General features: G+C 48.4%; 1 protein-coding gene across 1 annotated transcript; it reads right to left on the minus strand.

Moving 5' to 3' along the window:
- Window positions 1–3657: 3657 nt before the first annotated feature.
- On the minus strand, window positions 3658–18124 carry WNT5A (Wnt family member 5A). The gene is made up of 5 exons (XM_058812681.1): window positions 17855–18124; window positions 14640–14773; window positions 13253–13518; window positions 8238–8530; window positions 3658–6443 (listed from the first exon to the last, which is right to left on the minus strand). Exons 1-5 carry the CDS (start codon window positions 17858–17860, stop codon window positions 5985–5987), a joined length of 1158 nt encoding a protein of 385 aa, XP_058668664.1. The 5' UTR covers window positions 17861–18124; the 3' UTR covers window positions 3658–5984.
- Window positions 18125–19693: the final 1569 nt, after the last annotated feature.

A 19693-nucleotide genomic window follows, 5' to 3' on the forward strand; every position in this document is an offset into this window, starting at 1 on the left:
CCAGAAAACGTATGCAGAAACACAGATATTCTCAATTTTATATGAATGGCAATCAACACCAATGGAGACTGCTAGCAAAGTCAATTAATTTACTCCCCATAAATTGATCTTTTCCCCATTTTCTTCAAGCATTACTAGGTCACATCTCACTGAGTAGCAGCTTTCTTTTTCATGGTGTGAACCCTTTTGCCCAAAGAAAAGCACAAAAATACATCTGAACAGTATTTTACAGCATTAATGACCTCAACCTGCCTGCCCCAGGTAATGGCCAGTTCAAGTTTGCTCAGGGATTACCCTTCACTCCTCCAAGGCTGCTGATTTACAAAGCAAAGAGATACTTGAAAAGCACTAGCACTATTTGCCTACTAAGCATTAGCTCTTCTGAGATCAATAGTCATGGAAAGTAAATCCCAGCCTATACTTGAGAAAAGCTATATAAAGTTGCAATTTTCTGTATGAAAAACAACAGGAAAACCTACCAGGAGATAGGCTTGCTTGAGTGGACAGAAAAAGAGGCAGAAAGCAGCAGCAGCAGCAAACAGCAGCCAAGACTTTTAAGCAGCTTTTAAGACTAATAGCTGCTGTACTCTGCTAACAACTGCCCAGGAGAAGCAGGAGGAAACCCTGAGGGATGGGTGGTTTCTGGAAGTTCTTGCCATGGAACCTGTCACTGAGGTCTGGGGGTCATTGGAGGAATGGCACAGAAAGTGTCACCTTTTATTGAGGGAACCATATCCTCAGCTCAGGGTGTTCAAGAAAATTACTGTAAAAAAAACAGACCAAAAAAAAAAAAAAAAAAAAACCAACAAAGCAAAAAACCATCACTTTAAAAGAGATGGACGGTTGGTATGGAGTGCTTTATGAAAACAGAACAAAACCAAAAAAGAGCTGTGAGCCATGCTATGAACTCTAGTGTAGAGTTTGCATTTTTAAAATTCCTCGCAATGGATCTGGAATAAATCAGCAATGGGTCAAACCGGTTCAGAAAGTGTTTGAATAACTGCCCATGGAGTGGCCAGAGGTTCTCCGTCAGCAGAGTATTTTGACTGCTGCTGTTCAATTACCATTTGAGAAAGCAGGACTGCTGGGAAAGACAACACAAGGTAAACCAACACTGGCTACAAAAGCAATCAGTGCACCAATATCCACAGTGCACAGCCCGGCCCCAGAGACCTTCCCAAAGCAGCTTCACCTCGCGCTGCTCCGAGCCAGCAGCCTCCACACAGCCAAGGTGAGGGGCTGTCAACAAATCGGGGCAGCCCGAAATATCTCATTTTATCTCCATAATAGAAACTGTAATTGACAAATCATTATTTTACATTTATAAAATATATGATGAGGAACATACCACATGCATTCTAGACTTTCTGTCTGCACTGGAAATCAGCTGGGAAATTAGGAGGTATGGCGTAGAAACATCACTACGAATATACCGTATTACTGCTTTTGCAGCTGCAGCCCCAGAATTTGTTTCACAATAATTCAGTTACCCATGTTTAAACAACCAGCCAGCAGAAGAAAGGCTGATATATTTCATATGCATTCTCTTTGAGCAGGGGGGCCTTCACGTCTGGTCGAAAAATGTCAGGCTCATATGACACCACCAGAGTCAGGAGAGATGCCTAACCATAACTAAAAGCAGAATTTGGCCAACACAATTGGAAAATACCAGCAGAGTATATACAAATGCACACACGCAATCTCATATAAGAGCAGAGCATGAGACAGATTGGATTTTTTAATCACACCTTTAAAGAAAACAACATTTCATGTACAAACCTCTCACTGCACTCCTATGTGGATCCTTTATCCCACTGCAACATAAACAGACATACCAGAGTCTGGAGTAGGGAAGAAAGATTTTTCTTTTTCTTTTTTTTTTTTTTTTCCCATTGAGGATTTTAAACACAATTTAAAAAGCAAAAGAACAGATCTGGCCTGCCTTCCAAACTGACTTCAATAACAGATAAACAGTTTTAAGACTACCACAGTCAGCAAGTACATACATAAGCTTTACATTAATACACTTACCTATATTTTTAGGACAGCTTCATTTTTCCTCGTTGTTCTTGGTTTCCTCCAGCATATAATCCACAAGAAAAAAAACTAGGCATTTTTCCTGATTCACCAAACCCATGCTTTTACAAGGAATAACCTAATGGTTTAAATATTATTCCTCAAAACTTCTTATCCAAAGGAAAGCAGCCTTTCTATCAGCTTCCATACCAATTCCTACAAGTTTTGTATCATCTTTCTAAGATCATTCAATCAAACCAATCCTCCAGAAAGGAAGGATTTTAGCTTGCATCCTGCATGCAGTGCCTGACTTGAAGCTGCCACTCTCTTCTTCAAGTCTCGTATCTCTGATGCACTCATTGGTAACACCTGAGGGCTTTGGTACTTTACAAAAACAAAGTGGATCTCAGGACTGGCAAAGACATAACCAAACACAAACATTTGAAGTTATTACTAAAAACCAAGATTCTGAAACAGCTTTTTTAACAAAATTAAACAGATAAACTTTGGTGCAAATTAAAAACAACTCTCTTGTATCTGAGCCCATAATGACTATTTTGAATACACATTATTTACTGCTGGCAATAAAGAAGTTTTTTGGTAACGTTTCTGTTATTGGGAAAAGCTTGAATACAATCCAGTCAAAAAAAATGCTGACTTTCCTAAATAGGGGCTGTGTTTTTGCAATAAAGAATACTGGTCAATATACAAGTGGAGGAAAACTGAACCAGATGTCATAATAGGACCACAGAACGTTGCATTTGCCCAGAATCGCTATTTTAAACACATGATGTTGGTCTACTGGTTTGTGGGATAATACATTCTTGGCAGCCAGAAAGAGTTTCGATATGTTAGAAGGTTATCCTTGAGCAAAAAAAAAAAAAAAAAAAAAAAAAAGAAAAGAAAAAAGGAGGAGGAGAAATGAGGTAAAGAAAGGCCACTAAATCATCAAGTTACCTATAGCAAAAAAAATATCATGACTTAAGAAATCAGTTCAAAGACAAGCCAGTAGCAAAACAGAAAGCTAGGGGTTCATATTAATTTTTGTTTTCTGCTTTACCTCCTTAATACGAATACTTCATTCATCCTTCATTGCACTTTTCTTCCTGGCTTTTTTTTTAAGGATTCTTCGCTTCATTTGTACTCAGTTTCTGGAGAGTTTCCACCTTGCAGCTGCACCCAGGGTGGTCACAGCCATGTGGGGGAACCATCCCCACACCCAGAGCACACAAACCCAGCACGGAGGGCTTTTCCTCTTGGAAACCTTCGCTCACCCCAGGGTCCTGCTGCCCCAACCCCTGAAGGCAGCCCTGCAAGCCATAAACACACAGGTAACAACCCAGCTCCCTGTCCACTGGCAATTTAGTAGTTGCCCACCTCTAAAATGCTGCCTAGCTCAGAGTCACAGTTTCTGAGTGGGTTCTTTGGTGTGTTTTTTGGTTTTGGGTTTTTTTCCCCTTCTATCTGTAAGTCTTCTTAATACTGAAATAAAACTTCAAAAAGTACTTTGTATGTTTGGCCAACAAACACATCCCTGTTTTACCATGTAATAAATTTAAAAATCAACTCTGCTCATTGTCTTAACAAACCCTCCTCTGAAAGATAATTAAAACCACTTCCCAATATACAACCAACGTTTTATTTTTATAGTCTATCTTCAATTATGGCATAATCCTTTCTTTTTCTTTTAACCAGTGAAATATACAAATCACACAAGACAGAAATATGTACATTAAATGTACAGAACAGAGGAAAGGACATAGAAGATTTACATATCTGAATGACAGGTAAAATATTTTACATTAAATAGGGTTTTAATAGCTAGGATCATGAGATTCAATTCTGCTCAGACAGAAGTCACTAAAAAGGAACATGAGGTGATTCAGCAAATGAAAAAAAAGATCATGGTTTTTGTACAATAAAAACCAAAGTGACATATTCAATGAATTAGTGCTTTATTTATTTCTCTTACTTTAAAGATATTCTTTTCAAACATCTGAAGATGAGGGGTAAATATGTCCTTGTACAATAAATTAAGAGCAATAAAGCGCCATTAAGAAGCTGATAAATGATCAAGATGAATTTAATGATACAGCTTAAAGGCTTGTGAAAAGTCAAGGCTTTAGTACAACTAGGCTAAAGTGAAAGGTTTTCTTCACTTGGTATCTTCAAAACCATTTTCTTGTAGGATGGGACTGAGTTGGAAAGTGGCATCTGAACCAAAGATGAAATCCTGTGTAGTTACACAGCCTGGGGGGAACACATATTGTTTGACAAATAACAATTCTCTGTCCAAAAACTGAAAAGCAAGGGCCGAATGCAGCACATTTTGGAGTTGGAAGGGGTCTCCTTTCAGCAATAATCAATAATGCCCTTAATGTGAGAGTGGAGTAGAAGTGATCTCCAGACTGGTATCAATTCAAGTGCAGGGTGCTGCCTCTACCAACCACCCAAGGAAGTCCTGAAACTGGGAAGAGGCTTACTTCTTTGTGATTATCCTTAAAACTTCTGAACATTACAAGTTCTTTAAAAAATAAAAATTAAAAATAAAAAGCCACCAAAAGCTTAGAATCAATCTAAACACCTGAAGAGATCTGAAAAAGAAAATAAGGGATGAACTGCCCCTTTAATTTAGATGTTTTATTTTTTTCTAAATCATTAAAATATATATGTACAAAAAGCTTTGAAGTAGCAGACACCAGAGACCACAGCTCTCCCATATATAAGTAACTGCTCGAGTATAGTCTGAACAGTTGTATAGTGTATATCTGCAGTATATTATCTAAAGCATGTGTATTAAAGACATAGGATGATAAATTTGGTATTGCTGCAACGTTTCATTGAACTATAATAGTCAGTTAATGTTATTAAAATATGAAACTACTGTCTCCTTGAGTGAAAGCGTTCCCAAAATCTGTTCCCAAAAAATAAAAATCAGTCATTCCAAGAGCGGATATCTAATGATTTATTTTCTCACATAAAATTAGAGGAGTTATTTGTCAAGCTGTGTTTTGAAAGACAGCCAGCTCTTACACCATTTTAAGGCATTTTCAAATGTGGGGAACTCTCCTTTCCATGGGCTTTGCAGGCTGGGAAAGCAAAGCTGTGTGTGAGCATTGCCCAGCCCCAGTGCTGCGGGCAGCCTGCCCCGGGCTGCTCCGCGCCCGCCGGGACACACGAGACACCCGAACGTCACAATGGGCTGATGAGGCCAAGCTCTGCCTTCAAGAATATCTTTATTATTTACCAAGGCAGATTTTTTGTTTTTCTGGGTGTTTTTTTTTTTTTCCTGTCTTGCTCGGTTCTGGAACCAGCCCCGGTGACTCGGGGATAGCGCAGTTGAAGCCTTTCTGATCCTTTGCTCTTTGCCCTTGTGATGAACATACCCCTTATTTACAGAGCCCTACATGCGCTCAACAGCTTTATACACCCTACTCTAGGAACCCCTAATGTCTGAACCTAAAAGTCATGGACAGCTCTGTGTGCTCCTCACATCCATAAGGATGGCTCTAACATCCCAAGCACATGACATGGTTGCTCTGTCTACTGCACGTGTATTACGTTCCATGGATCTAAATTAGGATATGTCGGCTTTTCCCCTCAAACTACTCTATTGTTTGTAAGAAAAGTCAATTTTTTTTTTTAACTTTGTAAAATAAATATTCTCAGATTCTCCCCCATTATTGCCAAAAATATAAGCCTCACACAGTTCTGGGATGGACGCAGAGAGGGTTTCCAGGCACTTCTCTTTGCAACCTTTATATTTTTCTTTTTTCTTTCTTTTTTTCTCTTCCTTCCCCGCCCTTTTTTTTTAATTTTCTTTTTTTTTTTTTTTTTTAATTTTCTTAAAAGAAGACGAAAACTCCTTGGACTCTATAAATAAAGTGGAGATAGTCCTGCTGAAAGGGAGAAGGGCCTGCACCCCTTTGCTGGCAGGCGGCTGCAGCTCCTCCCACCTCGTCCGTGCCCTATTTGCACACAAACTGGTCCACGATCTCTGTGCACAACTTGCATTTCACGTAGCAGCACCAGTGGAACTTGCAGTGGCAGCGCTCTCGCTGCACCGTCTTGAACTGGTCGTAGCCCCGGCCGCAGCACATGAGTTCACAGCCGTCCATGCCCTCCGAGGTCTTATTGCACAGGCGGCCCTGGGTGCCCAGGGAGCCGGTGCTCTCGTTGCGCACGCAGTAGTCGGGGCTGGGGTCGATGTACACCAGGTCGTGGATGGTGGGGGCGTTGAAGCGGCTGTTCACCTGCACCAGCTTGCCCCGGCTGTTGAGCTTCATGGCGGCGGCGCTGTCGTATTTCTCCTTCAGGGCGTCGCCCACCTTGCGGAAGTCGGCGAGCTGCAGCCAGCAGGTCTTGAGGCTGCACGAGCCGGAGACGCCGTGGCACTTACAGGCCACGTCAGCCAGGTTGTACACCGTCTGCAGAGTCGGGGAGAGAAGCAGGAGCCGTGATCAAAGACTAGCCCGGCCGTGGAGTGTTTATACCCCTCATCTCCTGCCCTCCGTCGTAGCCCCTCCACAATATTCACCTTAGCATCCCTTCCCCTCCTCCTATTCAGTGAGAATGATGAATAAGCTGACAACCCCCAGGACCCCAAAGATCCAGGAGGAGAGGAGAGGAGAGGAGAGGAGAGGAGAGGAGAGGAGAGGAGAGGAGAGGAGAGGAGAGGAGAGGAGAGGAGAGGAGAGGAGAGGAGAGGAGAGGAGAGGAGAGGAGAGGAGAGGAGAGGAGAGGAGAGGAGAGGAGAGGAGAGGAGAGGAGAGGAGAGGAGAGGAGAGGAGAGGAGATCTCACCAGCCTCTCCCCACAGCAGAGACAGCCACAACAGCACACCCAGCCCAGACAGCAGCATCACTCAGGCTGCACTCAAATTTTAGGAATTCGCTCTCATGCCAGCAAAGGATTTTGCTGTTTCATTGAGAAATGTAAAACATTTCCTTATTTTCTATCTGAGTTACTGTCCCTATTGATCTCTGCTTGAGGCTGCAATTAGTGAAAGAGTTAAGACTCCTTTTGTTCCTGGCTCAGCTGCAGCTGATTGTCTACTCTTGGCTCGGCATCCTCCTATCCCAAACACTGCTCTGGAAGAGAGACTTCATCCAAGAAGAAACCCCCAAACACCTATGGGTGGGAATCAGAGCTACATAGCAATATCCTCTTTACAAAGCTTTGGCAGGGAAACCTCAGTCGTTTGCCCTGTACAAATAAAATAAGAGTCAGTGTTGACACTGCCCCAAAAATCCTGGGGTCTGACACATTAGATGATACTGTAGACAGCTTCCACCCAGCAGTTACAGAGTCTTAACACTGCCAAATGGCACTGCACAGATGAGGCTGAGGAAGGAAAAAACTCCTCAAGTCTCTGTAAGCAACTGTGAAAGTGTCATTTTTCTTCTTCCTAATAGTAATTGGCCTGTCCATTGCTCTCAGACTTCCTCCTCTTACATTTAAATACTATTAATTTTCAATTATCTTTCATCCTTCTTCACCTTAGAGCACAAGTGCAAAGTCTCAGCTGACTATTGTTGGCACTTCAAGCTCTAGGAAAATAATGATTTTGGCTCTTCATATTCAGACTATTAAAAAAAAGTTTACACCCATTCATTTAAAGCATTTTTGAGATTAAAGAAACCATGAAGACATGTTCAACCACAGAAGGCCATGTTTTCTAATAGCAAAGAGAAGCTTTTCACATACTCTTAAACCAGGCAAAGAAAAAAAGTCAGAACAATCTTGTGGCACAATTCCAGCCTGGGAAGCCCAGCACACCCCTCTTCCTTCCAACACACACTGTCCTGGTTGGAAATACCAACTAATAAAATTCTGTTCTACAGAGAACCCACAGCGAGCAGGGCACTTCTCATGAAACAATACAGAGGGAAACACAACACGCTTTGGTCCCAGCCTCCCCGTGAGGAAAGCAACAGGACTGTCAGACAACCAAAAGCAACACCAACCCATGCACTCCCCACCTACCCACCCACACCCCGCGTTTGCCGTTTTCTCATTTTGTGCATCAAAACAAAGACAAGCAACACCAACCCATGCACTCCCCACCCACCCATCCACACCCCGCGTTTGCCGTTTTCTTGTTTTGCGCGTCAAACCAAAGACAAGCCATGGTGGCTGCTCTGCGCCCTGCTGAACCACGTCCTTCCCCAAAAAGAAGGGACGAGGAGGAGCGTGGGGACACGCTGTGGCACAGACACTCACTCTTCTGCCGGCCTCGTTGTTGTGCAGGTTCATCATGATGCGCGCGCTCTCGTAGGAGCCTCGCTGGTAAACGCGCTCGCGCTCGCGCGCGTCCACGAACTCCTTGGCGAAGCGGTAGCCGTACTCGATGTTGTCGCCGCAGCCGCCCCACAGCCAGTCCCGGGGCAGGTCCTTGGGCCGCGCGGCGCGGCTGCAGCCGCACGAGGACAGCTCGCCCTCCCGGCACGCGCGGCTCATGGCGTTGACCACGCCGGCCGCACTCACCGCGTAGGTGAACGCCGTCTCCCGGCTGCCTGCACGGAGACACAAGCGGGGTTAGGGGACAGCCACCACTCCCTCCCTTGTCCTCCCAGCCCGCTGATGGGCCGGCAGGACCAAGGCTCTCCAGAGCCACCAAGTTCACGCACACGGTAAAAAGCAGAGTAACCGTGAACCATGCTGCCAAAACATCCTCACTCTGAAAGAGCCAAGCCAAGCCAAGCCATGTGAGCACACACAGTTTGTCAAGAGCAGAAAACACTTCTCTTTCATGCCGGTGAGCACCTGGATGAAAGTGCAGAGTGGAGGTGGGTCAGGGCCATGAGGCCAGCGGGGCCAAAGCAGCCATGCCTGCGTGTGAGGGGAAGGAAGGGTAACAGGCTCCCTGTCCTTCAGAAGAAAGAGATGTTAAATACATCTTTTAAAAGTCTGGTTCTTAAATTACTACTTTTCAAACGTGATTGATGCACTTCACCCACTTATTCCAATTTATTTAAAGTTCAAGCAATTTATGAAGTCTCCCAGTATCAAAAGAAGCACGCAGCAGAATAACGCACAACTTTTCACCCTACACATTAGCCAGACACTTCTGGAGGAGACTATTTAAAACTAACAACAACCTGTGCTGGTTATTATCCACCACTTCAGCTCTTGTGAATATGGCAAGGGAGCCCACGGACAATCATTTTTACAAATTACAGGGAAGAAAAAACCCTTGGCACGAGGTGGCCTTGAAGGTTTTCTCCTGCATCTGGTGCCCTTAAATGGAAATGGAAAACCTCAAGTTTCCAGCTTTCGTTAAGAAAAAGTTACAATACCCATAATGTAAGACATGGCCACATACCATCCTATTGACAGTATCAGATCCCACCTCATTAAGTGTCTGACTTCCCCAATCACTTTTCCAAGGGTGCCACAAGTTCTGAGTACAACTAGCAGAGCTTGCAGATAGACAAACACAAAACTTGCACCAGAGAGCAACACTTGAAGTTTGTTTTTCTCCTTAAGACACAGCATCCCAATGGGTCGTTTCCAAGAAAGATTCTTGGAATGACTAAGAATAGACTAAATATTTTTTTTTCTGTTTATATGATTTAAGTTTTATTCCTAATCTTTAGTCTAATCAATAGATCAAGCTAGATTTTAGTCTTGGTTTTACGTGATTTTACTTAGGGAACATCATGACCTTTAAAAACTAGGATGTTAAGAGGCTGTGTTTTGGGCAAATCATATATATTTAGACAGCAACATTTTAGGCAGAATCTCTTTGTACAAGATGTATCATGACAGGTCAAATCTAATAGGAGCTTTCAAGCACTTATGAAACATAAATAATTTGAAGTCTGGTTCATATTTAACATCAAGATGACACCATGATCAGAGCAGCTTTGTTAATACAACAGCTGTCATCCACTGGATTGATTTTAGTACTAGATGCTGGGTTTAAATGGGAAAAATCAGAAATCTTATGTTAGGAAAGATGAGATTTAAGAAAGATCAGAAGCACTTTGCTACCTTACAGTGGTGTATACTCACAGACACCTGCTCTTGGAAGTATCTACATGAATTGTGGGTATAAAGGGTTACAGGAGTAGCATTTTCAGTTAAAAAAACATTGGCTTTATGTGGTGACTTAAGCCTTGCATCTACTGCAAACTATAGCAGGGGGAACCTCATACAGATTTTAATGTTCCCCTTTGCTCTGTAACACATATTTTTGGATTAATTCCTTAAGCAAAATTTCCACTCTATTGAGAGGAAAGAAACGTGGTCTGCTTTGGACCACAGGACTCGCCTCTTCCATTCCATTTTTGTTCTTTTGCATGTTTAGTTAACTCATGCTTTCTCATGGTTAACTCTGTCCCTTATTGTGGGATTTAAACTCATAAAGCTGACTATTTTTGACTCGTTTTCATTATTAACCTGGAACAAATTTTAAAGAACTTACTCTCAGTGGGAAGGAGAAGGAAAGGCTTGGGTACAGGAAGGAGAGTTGCCCTGCAAGTTCCCTCCTTGAGCATTTAGGCAAATTATAAAATAGCATCAGCTGCTGAAGTGCACTTCAAGCCAACACTGCCTCAAGCCATCGACCCCAGGAACACATTAAGAGTGATGGCTCCACACGGATGAGTTACTCTGAGTTTTCTTTTTTTCCTTCTTTTTTCAGTCTTTAGGCACAACTGTGCTTTCCTTCACTGTCAAACATATCTGTCTTTTCCCACAGTCCAGGATTTCTCTCTATTGTAGCCATGGCAAGCAAACACACATTCCAAACACGTTCGAGTCCCCTCTCTCCCATATATATAAAACATAGAAATGGAACTGTTCAATATACACACACTGTAGGAAGCCACCCACAGAGCAAGGCGCTGAGCTTTACACTCCATCTGAATAAGTCTGCAAGAACAGAACCTTTTTTTTTTTTTTTATACCTGAACATAAGATACAAAATGTTCTTTGTCTTGCATTTTAAAAGCATTCAACATCAGGCTGAAGGCAGAACAAGCTGGACCCCAACCACACGGAGCTGTAGGGGGAGGATCCAGTGATTTTGTTTCCTGTTAGCACTTAGCAAAGCCCATGTGCAGCCTGCACAGGGCTGGCCACAAAGCCAGGAGACGGCAGCGAGCACCGTGGCCTGACCTGGGAACCAGCACCCGAGGAGAGCAGAGCAGAACACAGGCCCTAAAACTTTACAGTTCAACAAGCCACAGAGCAAGTTTCCAAACCCAAGGGCAGGTTTATTTGTACAGCTTTAGCTAACTGCAGGGTAAATCCTGGAAGAAAGACTGTCCATTGACACGCGGGGCCGTGGCTGTGCCGTGCCCGGGAACTCTCTGGGGCGCAACCAAGGGCACGAGGCACAGCCTCCCAAACAATGGGCACTCAGAGCCTGCACCCTGCACTGCTGGCAGCAAGGGCATCTGACAGCCCAGCACACAGCCCATGGCAGGCTGAAACCAACAGGATCAGGCTCTGAAAGTGCCCACTCTTCCCTCCACACAGAGGAACACCGGCTGGTCATTACTGAGGGTCAGCACGAAATACCACAGCTGCTACACCTCCTTCTTGCTCTCACTGAACACACTCTTCATGCTCCCACTCCTGAATATGGCTATTAACCCTGCTTCCATCTGCAATTAGAATAAGTGGCTTAATTACATGATGAATTGCTGTGTAGACATCAGCTAATACAGTCATATCCAGCAAAAGGGTGCAGCAAAGTTATTTAACTTGAAAGGAGCCACCTTTAAATAGATCTGTCATACTTGGGGAGGGCAGAAATATAGATTCCAGAGACAGACACCACAAATCATGGGCCCCATCCTGTGCACTCCTTCACACCAACAGTCCCCCTGAGCAAATTTTCACTTGCTTGGATAATAAATAAGGGCTGAAGGATGAAGGCCTAAATTTTAAACAGATTAATTTTCTGACATTTTTTAGACTAGAACAGAGAGGCGTACAGAAGAAGCTTGCTTTCATGTTTTTACACTCTTGCTTGCGTAAGGTAAAAAAAACCCCAAACTCTATGGAGGGTTAAACACTGTGCTTTATAAAGCCTAGGGAAGGTTGTTTATCTAAAATCAAATGTTCCAATTCGGTACTTTCATGCAACAGATTTTTTTCTATTTGTCTGACAATCTCCAAATAAAAACGTCTTTTAACAAAAACTGAGACCAAATGTGAATTGATGCATTCCTTCAACTTTAACTGGAGTCAGCCCAGTTACAGACAAACCCAGACTGAAACCAATTTTAAAACTTTTCCTTTTTCTAAAGCAGGACAGAAAAACACTGCCATAAAAGCTTTGCTTTACAACCCCAACTAAAAAGCAGTGCTGCATTTGCCAGTGTACTGCTCACATCTTAAAGCATCACAAGTGTCACCCAGAAAAGTAGGCATTTTTCAGTTGATTACACAAAATCAGCAATCTGCCTTGAGAAATTCAGAAGAAGGTTTCACCATAGACCCCATTCAACAGCACTGGTTAAAATTTTACCAAGGATTTTAAAATACTACAAGATCCTCAAATGCTTATAAAGTCAGGCAGCACATGAACACTGGAGAAGGCCTTTTCAGAGAGGATCTGATAGGGGAAGGGTTGGGTGTCCACCAAATTGTGATAAGATTTAAACAAGAATCTGTCTCTCACCATGGACATGATTCCATCAGATGTCAGTTACAAGGAGAATCACACATTTTACCATGATAGAACTCATCTCATGAAAATTACCCTGCTACAGTAATTTAAAAATAAATCTGTTTTCCTTAAAAAGAGAGAAAAAACCACTGTATCTGGAAATAAGCAAGGAGGAATTGCCTATAAACACTAATCGACAGAGCAGCAATTTTCAGTTAACCTCTGGACCAAGAGCGATTTATTATCCAGCTGCTAACTTTGGAACTAGACATGGACATCTTTAATTTTACAAGACGCTGCTGGTTTTAATTCTTGTAGGTTGCCTTCGTTTTGTCTCAGGTTCTCTAAAAAAGAGATTTCAGGGCCTCATTTTCCTCTCTCCCCTATTCCCATATGCAAATATATATTCCTACTTTGTTTTCCAAGACATATGGCTGGACAGTGGTGGGAAATCACCTCCAGCTAAAAATAATCCAGCTCCTTTGCCAACTTTTAGAAACACTTGATTGTATACAGTACTCAGTAAGAACCTGGCAAGAGATTCAAGTGCAGAACAGTGTGTGCCATACATATCCTCAGACAAGAGTTTAATCATAAAGACGTTGCTTCCTACCTATCTGCATGACTCTGCCAAAAACAGAGTTGTTGTCCACAGTGCTGCAATTCCATCTTCTGTGTCTGAATTGATACTGGCACTCCTTAATGCCCGTCTTTGCGCCCTCTCCAATGAACTGCATATGGTCCTGATACAACTGGCAGAGCTTCTTCTGTCCCTGGGAAAGCCCTGCTAGCTGGCTGCACAGGGGCTGGGCTCCTATAATGTACACCTCTGACATCTGAACAGGGTTCATGGGGTTCATGGGGTTCATCCCTAAAGACCTGCACAAAGAAAGAGTTGCATTAATGAACGGAAGACTTCAAAATAAAATAAAGCAATTTTTAAAAAATCTATAAATCCCAGACACGTATCTTATACATGAGTATACAACGCCTGTTTTTGTTAACAAGTGAGAAAAAAACCCAGACACATAAATATAAACTTTTGTTTTAAGAACAGGACAGAAGTTACTGTGGTTATCACCATACATTAGAGACTGAAGTACGACACAGACTTGGAAGACGTGCATCTAGGCAGTCTTTTACCAGCTTAAATTGACACAGTAAAAAACCAGAAGCTCCAAACAATTGCAAGGCCAGGAAAATAAATAAAGCAAAAATGAAAAAAGCTCTCCAAATCCCAATTTATCTTAACACATATTTTATACTTAAGTCTGGGTTTTTCAGTCTGATCTCTTATAAACAAATAGGGAAACCTTTAGCAAGCCAGAAGTAGAAACTTGCTACAGACTAGTCTAGCTTCTTCCAAATGACAACACAGAAACATACAGGCAAGTATATTCATTCTAAACAAAATCAACTTTGTTTTCTTAATTCTAAAGTGCTCTTCACATGATACATTTCAATTAAAAAGTAGCTATTAATCCAAAAGGCATCACTGGAAAAAGCAGACAAACACCTATTTCAAGAACTCTCAACATTGTACACTATACAGATAATTTGCCAAAGTGGGAATTTAAACGTACTCCTTTGTAACGAAATATATTTGTAAACATTTCAGTTACAGAAAACTTCAAACTGAAACTTTAACTTTTTTTTTTAACAAATCAGCATTTTCTCTTGTACATGCAAACCATCTAACGTAAGGGAGTTGAAACATCTCTTTTAAAAGAAAAACAATTACAGTGATTTAAAGATGATAAAATTCATAGAGAATCCACCAGACAGCATTCTAAAAACTGTGTTTTACTAGACGAGATGTTGCACATTTACCCTCACTCGACAGACCCGTTCTACTCAACATATTCCAACCAGAACTTCTCCCCTGCTGCCTCGCTCCGGCCGCACTCCCGCAGAAACAAAGTACAGAAGAAGCACAGAGACATTGAAGCAAGCAAATCTTGACACCCCCTTCCAAAAGCAAGTCGATACGAGACGCTTACCACCAAGAGCTGGCTTCTATTACAACCTGGGTAAAAGAGGAGAAAACGGCCAGAGCCACTACGAGGTAATGAGAAGCCATTGTGCTGCCAACTGTCCCCACAGCACCTCCGTGGATTAATACTGCACTGGATTTCTGGAGGGGGGAGAAAAAGGATCAGATTGTTTATTGCTTCTCAGACCATTTTCGAGCATTCAAGTTTAAACAACGGAAGTCTCCGGGCCCCTTTTAACTTGACTCTGCCTCGCCGGCCCTTCTCCGCGCCGAGGCTCTGGTGCCAGACACAGGCGCAGCTCCCGCGGCACCGGGCAGAGCCCACCCCGCAGCCCCCACCCCTCGGACACCGCCTTCCCGGGGCGCCCGCCCGTCCCTGCGCCCCGGCCCCGCCGCTCGCACCCCGCCCCGGCACGGCACGGCCACCGGAGCCGTCCCCGCTGCCCCGGGGCGCAGCGACCCGCGGGCATTACCCCATGGCAGCCCGCGCCGGGGACACGGAAGGCTCACGGCTGGCTAAAGGCGGCTGCAGGTTCGCACAGCGAGCCCGACAGGGAGGGGGCCGGCGCCTCGAGGGGTCGGTTCCGCGGGGGCCCGAGGGCTCCCGCCCCGCGATGATGCGGCCGCTCCTTGCCCTGCTCCGTCGGCCCCTAAAACATCGCGGCGCGGCCTCGGGGCTCCCGCCCGCCGCGACCGCCGAGCTCCGCGCTGGCACCGCGGGCACTGCCCCGACGGCAGCCCCGGGGCCGCTACCGGGCCGGGGAGGTACCAGGAGCGACAAGGGGCAGCTCCGCGTCCCGACCCGGACCCTGCAACAACCGGGCTGCCGTCCTGGAAGTCAAAGGCTTCCCCCGACAGGTCCCGCGATCACCGTCTGGTCCTCACACGGGACTCTCTCACTCTCTCCCCAGAGCCATTCCTGGGGTTGATTTCCCCTCCCCTCGGAAGGAAAAAAAAAAAAAAAAGAAGAAAAAAAAAAAGGACATTTCGACACTTGGGGGCTCCCTATTCCCTATTCATTCTCCCAAGGCCCTTAACGCTGAATTGAAGGTGTTCTTAATTCTAATTTATTTCTGTTTGCGAAGGACCGGGAGGAGCGGAGCTGCGACAGCGGGGCGGACACGGAACCTGCCCGGGCACACGCGGGGGAGCTGCGGCAGCGTGGGGACCCCCACGGGCCGCTCCCCGACACCGCTCGGGGGCCGCAGCCCTGGGGCGAAGCCTCCCCGCGCCGTGCGGGTTAAACATCCATCCCCTGCGGCGGGAGATGAGCCCCCAGGTCCCCGCTGCTGGGGGCGGGTAAACGGGGCCGGTCTCCCGCAGCAGAAAGAGCCCGCCCGTCCCACGGGGGCTCGGTCCCGGCAAAGGTGCGAACGCCGAGGGCGTGCTGAGCGAGGGACGAGGCGAAGCGAGGAGCGCGCGGGGCAATCCGCGACACCCGACAGCGCGCAACGCGCCGGGCTCTTTTCATCGTGTTACTTCTTGAAACAATGACAGTCACAAAGGAGCGCCACCAAAGTGCCCGAGCCCAGCCCGAGGAGGTCGGAGACGCCGGTGCCCATGCGGGACGCCGACAGCTGTGCATCAGCCCGGCCCAGCAGCCAGCCCGGGCAGAGCCGAGCTGCCGGCGGGGCAGAGCCGGGAGCGGGGCAGAGCCGGGAGCGGGGCGCTGTCCCTGCAGCAGGACGCGGCCGGCAGGGTCAAAGCGCTCTGTCCCCACAAGGCCGGGGCGCCCCGCGCTCGGAGCCCCCGGGCCGGCGGTGGCGGCTCGCTCCCAACAGGGGGCGGCCTCGCTCGGTGGCTCTGCCCTTCCGACGGCAGCTCCGCGCCGCTGCCATCGCCCCCCGCGCTGCGCGCACCGCGCCGGGCTGCGAGGCTGCGGAGGAGACACCTGCGCCCGGGGCCGCGGACAGCCCGGCCCTGCCAGCCCGGCCCTTCGGCACGCAGCAGCTGACAAGGTACCACCAGAAACAACACACACAAAAAGCCCACAGTAAAAAAAAAAAAAAAAAAAAAAAAAGAAAAAAGAAAAGAAAAAAAGGCAGACTGCCCAGCAGCACGGAGCACTGGAGATGGGGAGTGTGAGGCACCGCGCTCAACTCTGTAGGGCCGCGGAGATTGGGTTTTGGTATTTAACGCACCCCATGCGGAGCCCGCGCTCCTTGCCGAGATGAAAAGAGAGGCTTTTACAGATCCTGCACCGCGGGATCGCCTCTGATCCTGTTTTACACGGGATGTCTGGAAAGCCTGCGAAGACATCTGGTTTTCTAGGAGCACTACCAGCGGGCAGGCGGCATCCAGAGCCCGGCTCCGGGGGGCTGTAAACCGCGGGAGGCGCAGCGGCTCCGCGGGGACCCCCCGGCCGCCCCCTGCTCCCCGCTGCGCCTTCACAGCCATTTGGAGGAGCCAGAGCACGTCTCACGTTTGCAGGGAAAGGCACGGGTCGGGTCCCGGCCCAGCTCTCCCCAGCGGAGGCGCAGAGGGGCTGTTTTCCCGGGGGTGAAGGCACATCGTGTCCTTCCCTCGGCGCCCGGGGACAGCCTCGCTCCTCGGCCCCGCTGAACTCCCCGTGACCCTCCGAGCGCAGCCCATTTACCATACAACTGACAATTAAAAACAAACAAACAACAAAAAGCCAACAGCCTTTCCAACATGGAGTCCTCGCAGCGCCAAGGGGACCCCGAGGAGCCGCGCTCCTCCGCGCTGACCCAGGCGGGACCCGCTGCAGATGCAGAGTGATAATCTCCAGAAACTGAGAATAAAATTAAATGGGGGGGGGGGAAGGGGGGGCTGACTCCGGGTCCTCCGCTGGCCCCCAGCCAGTTCTCCTTAAAGGTACAGGCCACCATTAGCCGACGTTGGGCTTCTCCATAGCGATCCTCCTCGGGAAACTTTGGGAAGTTTGGAAAGATGTCTTTAAGCTCGCGTTAGGAGCCGCTGCCAGAAAGATGCACCGGGACGCGGCGGGCAGAGCGAGCCCAGCAAGTGTCCCTGCGGCGGGCAGCCTCTCTTCGGGGGGAAATTTAAAAAGAGAGGGAAAAGCAGAAAATACAAGAGCTTTTCCCAAGTGGGGAGCAGAACTCTCCGCGGTGGGTGAGAGCGGAGAGGCAGCAGCACCCGGCGCTGGCCGAGGAGGGCAGGAGAGGCCGCCCCGCACCTCGCCGAGCGCAGCCCACCCTGCGCGCCCGCGGCCCCTGCGGCGCGGAGCCCCCGCGGACTCACCTCCATCGCGCGGGATCACCGAGAGGGAGCAGCCAAGTAATCCAAGCGGAGCGGGAGGAGAAACGGCGAGACGAAAGTAAAATCCTGGCTCGCAGGAGCCGGGCGGTATCGTCCCGAGCCGCGGCCGGGGGAGCGCGGGGGCCCGCGGAGCTGGCGGGGGGCGGCGGGCGAGCGGCCGCCCTGTCCGGCGCAAACCGAGCGTGTCCGACTGCGGAGCGGGGCACCAGTGCAGCCTTCTTTCCAAGGTCCATCAGCAATCGCAGTAATTAGGGCTTTCCACCAGCAGAAGAAGAAGGAGGTAAAAAAAAAAAAAGCCAAAAAAAAAAAAAAAAAAACCCAAAAAAAAAAAAAAGCCAACCCAACACACGCACACAGCGCCCGTGGGCGTGATTGTGCGGAAGCAAATAAAAATCTTCACAAGCGGCAGCGAAAGCGCCGCGGGCGACGATCCGTCCCACCAGCCCAGGTGGTGCCGCCGCGGGGCTCCCCGCGCTCCCACCCGGCTCCGCCGGCGCTCGGGCCGCCGACCGCCCCCTCCGCACGGCGCGGACCGGCCCGCGAGAGGGGGACGATGGAGCCGAGCGGGCGCAGGGCTCCCCCCTGCCCGCCCCCCTTCACTTGCCTAAAGGCTGGGCGGTGCAGAGCCGGGGGTCCGCCGCTGCAGAGCCATCCCGGGGCCGGCTCCCTCCATTTTACACTGAGAAGAAAAAAGCCCAAACAGAAAAAGAAGTTTCTGCACAAGCGGGAAGGGGGAGGGGGGCTGTGCACGCGTTTGCCTGTCTTACGGGGCGACTGATCCTGCAAGGCGAGCAGGGGCAGGGGGAGGGGAGCAGTCCGGGCTTCAGGAGCTGCGGCTCCCCCAATCCATCGGTGCCAGAGGCGCCCAGCGCCGGGGAGCGGGATACGCGGGAGAAGCGCCGGGAGAGCAAGCCGGGGCAGGCGGCGTCGCGGCAGCCGACCCTTCCTCCGTGGGGCTCTGCCCCCGCCGCCGCAGCCGGCCCCGCTCCCCCCCGCGTCTCTCCCTCGCTCCTCTTCACCCCGCTGCTTAAAACTGCGAAAGAGGAAAAAAAAAAAAAAAAAAAAAAAAAAAAAAAAAAAGAAGGAAAAGAAAAAAAAAAAAAAGTTAAGAGAGCCAACGGCAGCTGGAAAACTTTCTCGGCAGCGCATGCGCCCAGGGCCGGCCTATTGCAGACGGGGCTGGATTTTAAAGCTGTACGGCAGCGAGCGGGACCCCGCCGGCCCCGGGGCGGGGAGCGCCCCCCGTGCGAGTGCCCGGCCCGGCCCCGCACCACCGGCCCGGTCTCGGGGTGAAGCCCCGTGAGGGCAAACTCCTCCGGCAAAGCAGTGCCCGTGCGCCCGTCCCGGCCGGCGCGGTGCGTGCGGGGGTGCACGGCCCCTCCAGCACCGCCGGCTGCTCATCCCGGGCCGGGATGGGGGCACACGCACACCCGTGCAATCCCGTGTGCACCCACACGCACGCACATGTACACCCATGCACACCCATGTACACACACAGCCGGGCTGTGCCGGGCCGGTCCCGCGGCGCTCCCGCTCGCACACATGTGCGCACAATGTGCGGCGCACATGGCCGCGCCGAGCGCTGCCCAGCGTCCCTGCCGGCGGCCCGGGGACCAGCCCCGCTTGTCGCACGCTCCGAGGCGCGGAGGGTGCCGCCTGCCAAAGGGGACCGAGCGAGCTCGACGGCTCGTGTTCCTCCTCCTGCAGCGGCTTTTTGGCGCTGTAAATTTGGCAAGTTGTTGACAAAAGTGTTTGGATTAAATCAAGTAAGACCCAATGAGAGCTACAGGGGAGAGGGGCTTCGCGGGCCCTTTGCACCTC

This window comes from Ammospiza caudacuta, chromosome 12 (genome assembly GCF_027887145.1).
Source record: "Ammospiza caudacuta isolate bAmmCau1 chromosome 12, bAmmCau1.pri, whole genome shotgun sequence".
Taxonomy (NCBI): domain Eukaryota; kingdom Metazoa; phylum Chordata; class Aves; order Passeriformes; family Passerellidae; genus Ammospiza; species Ammospiza caudacuta.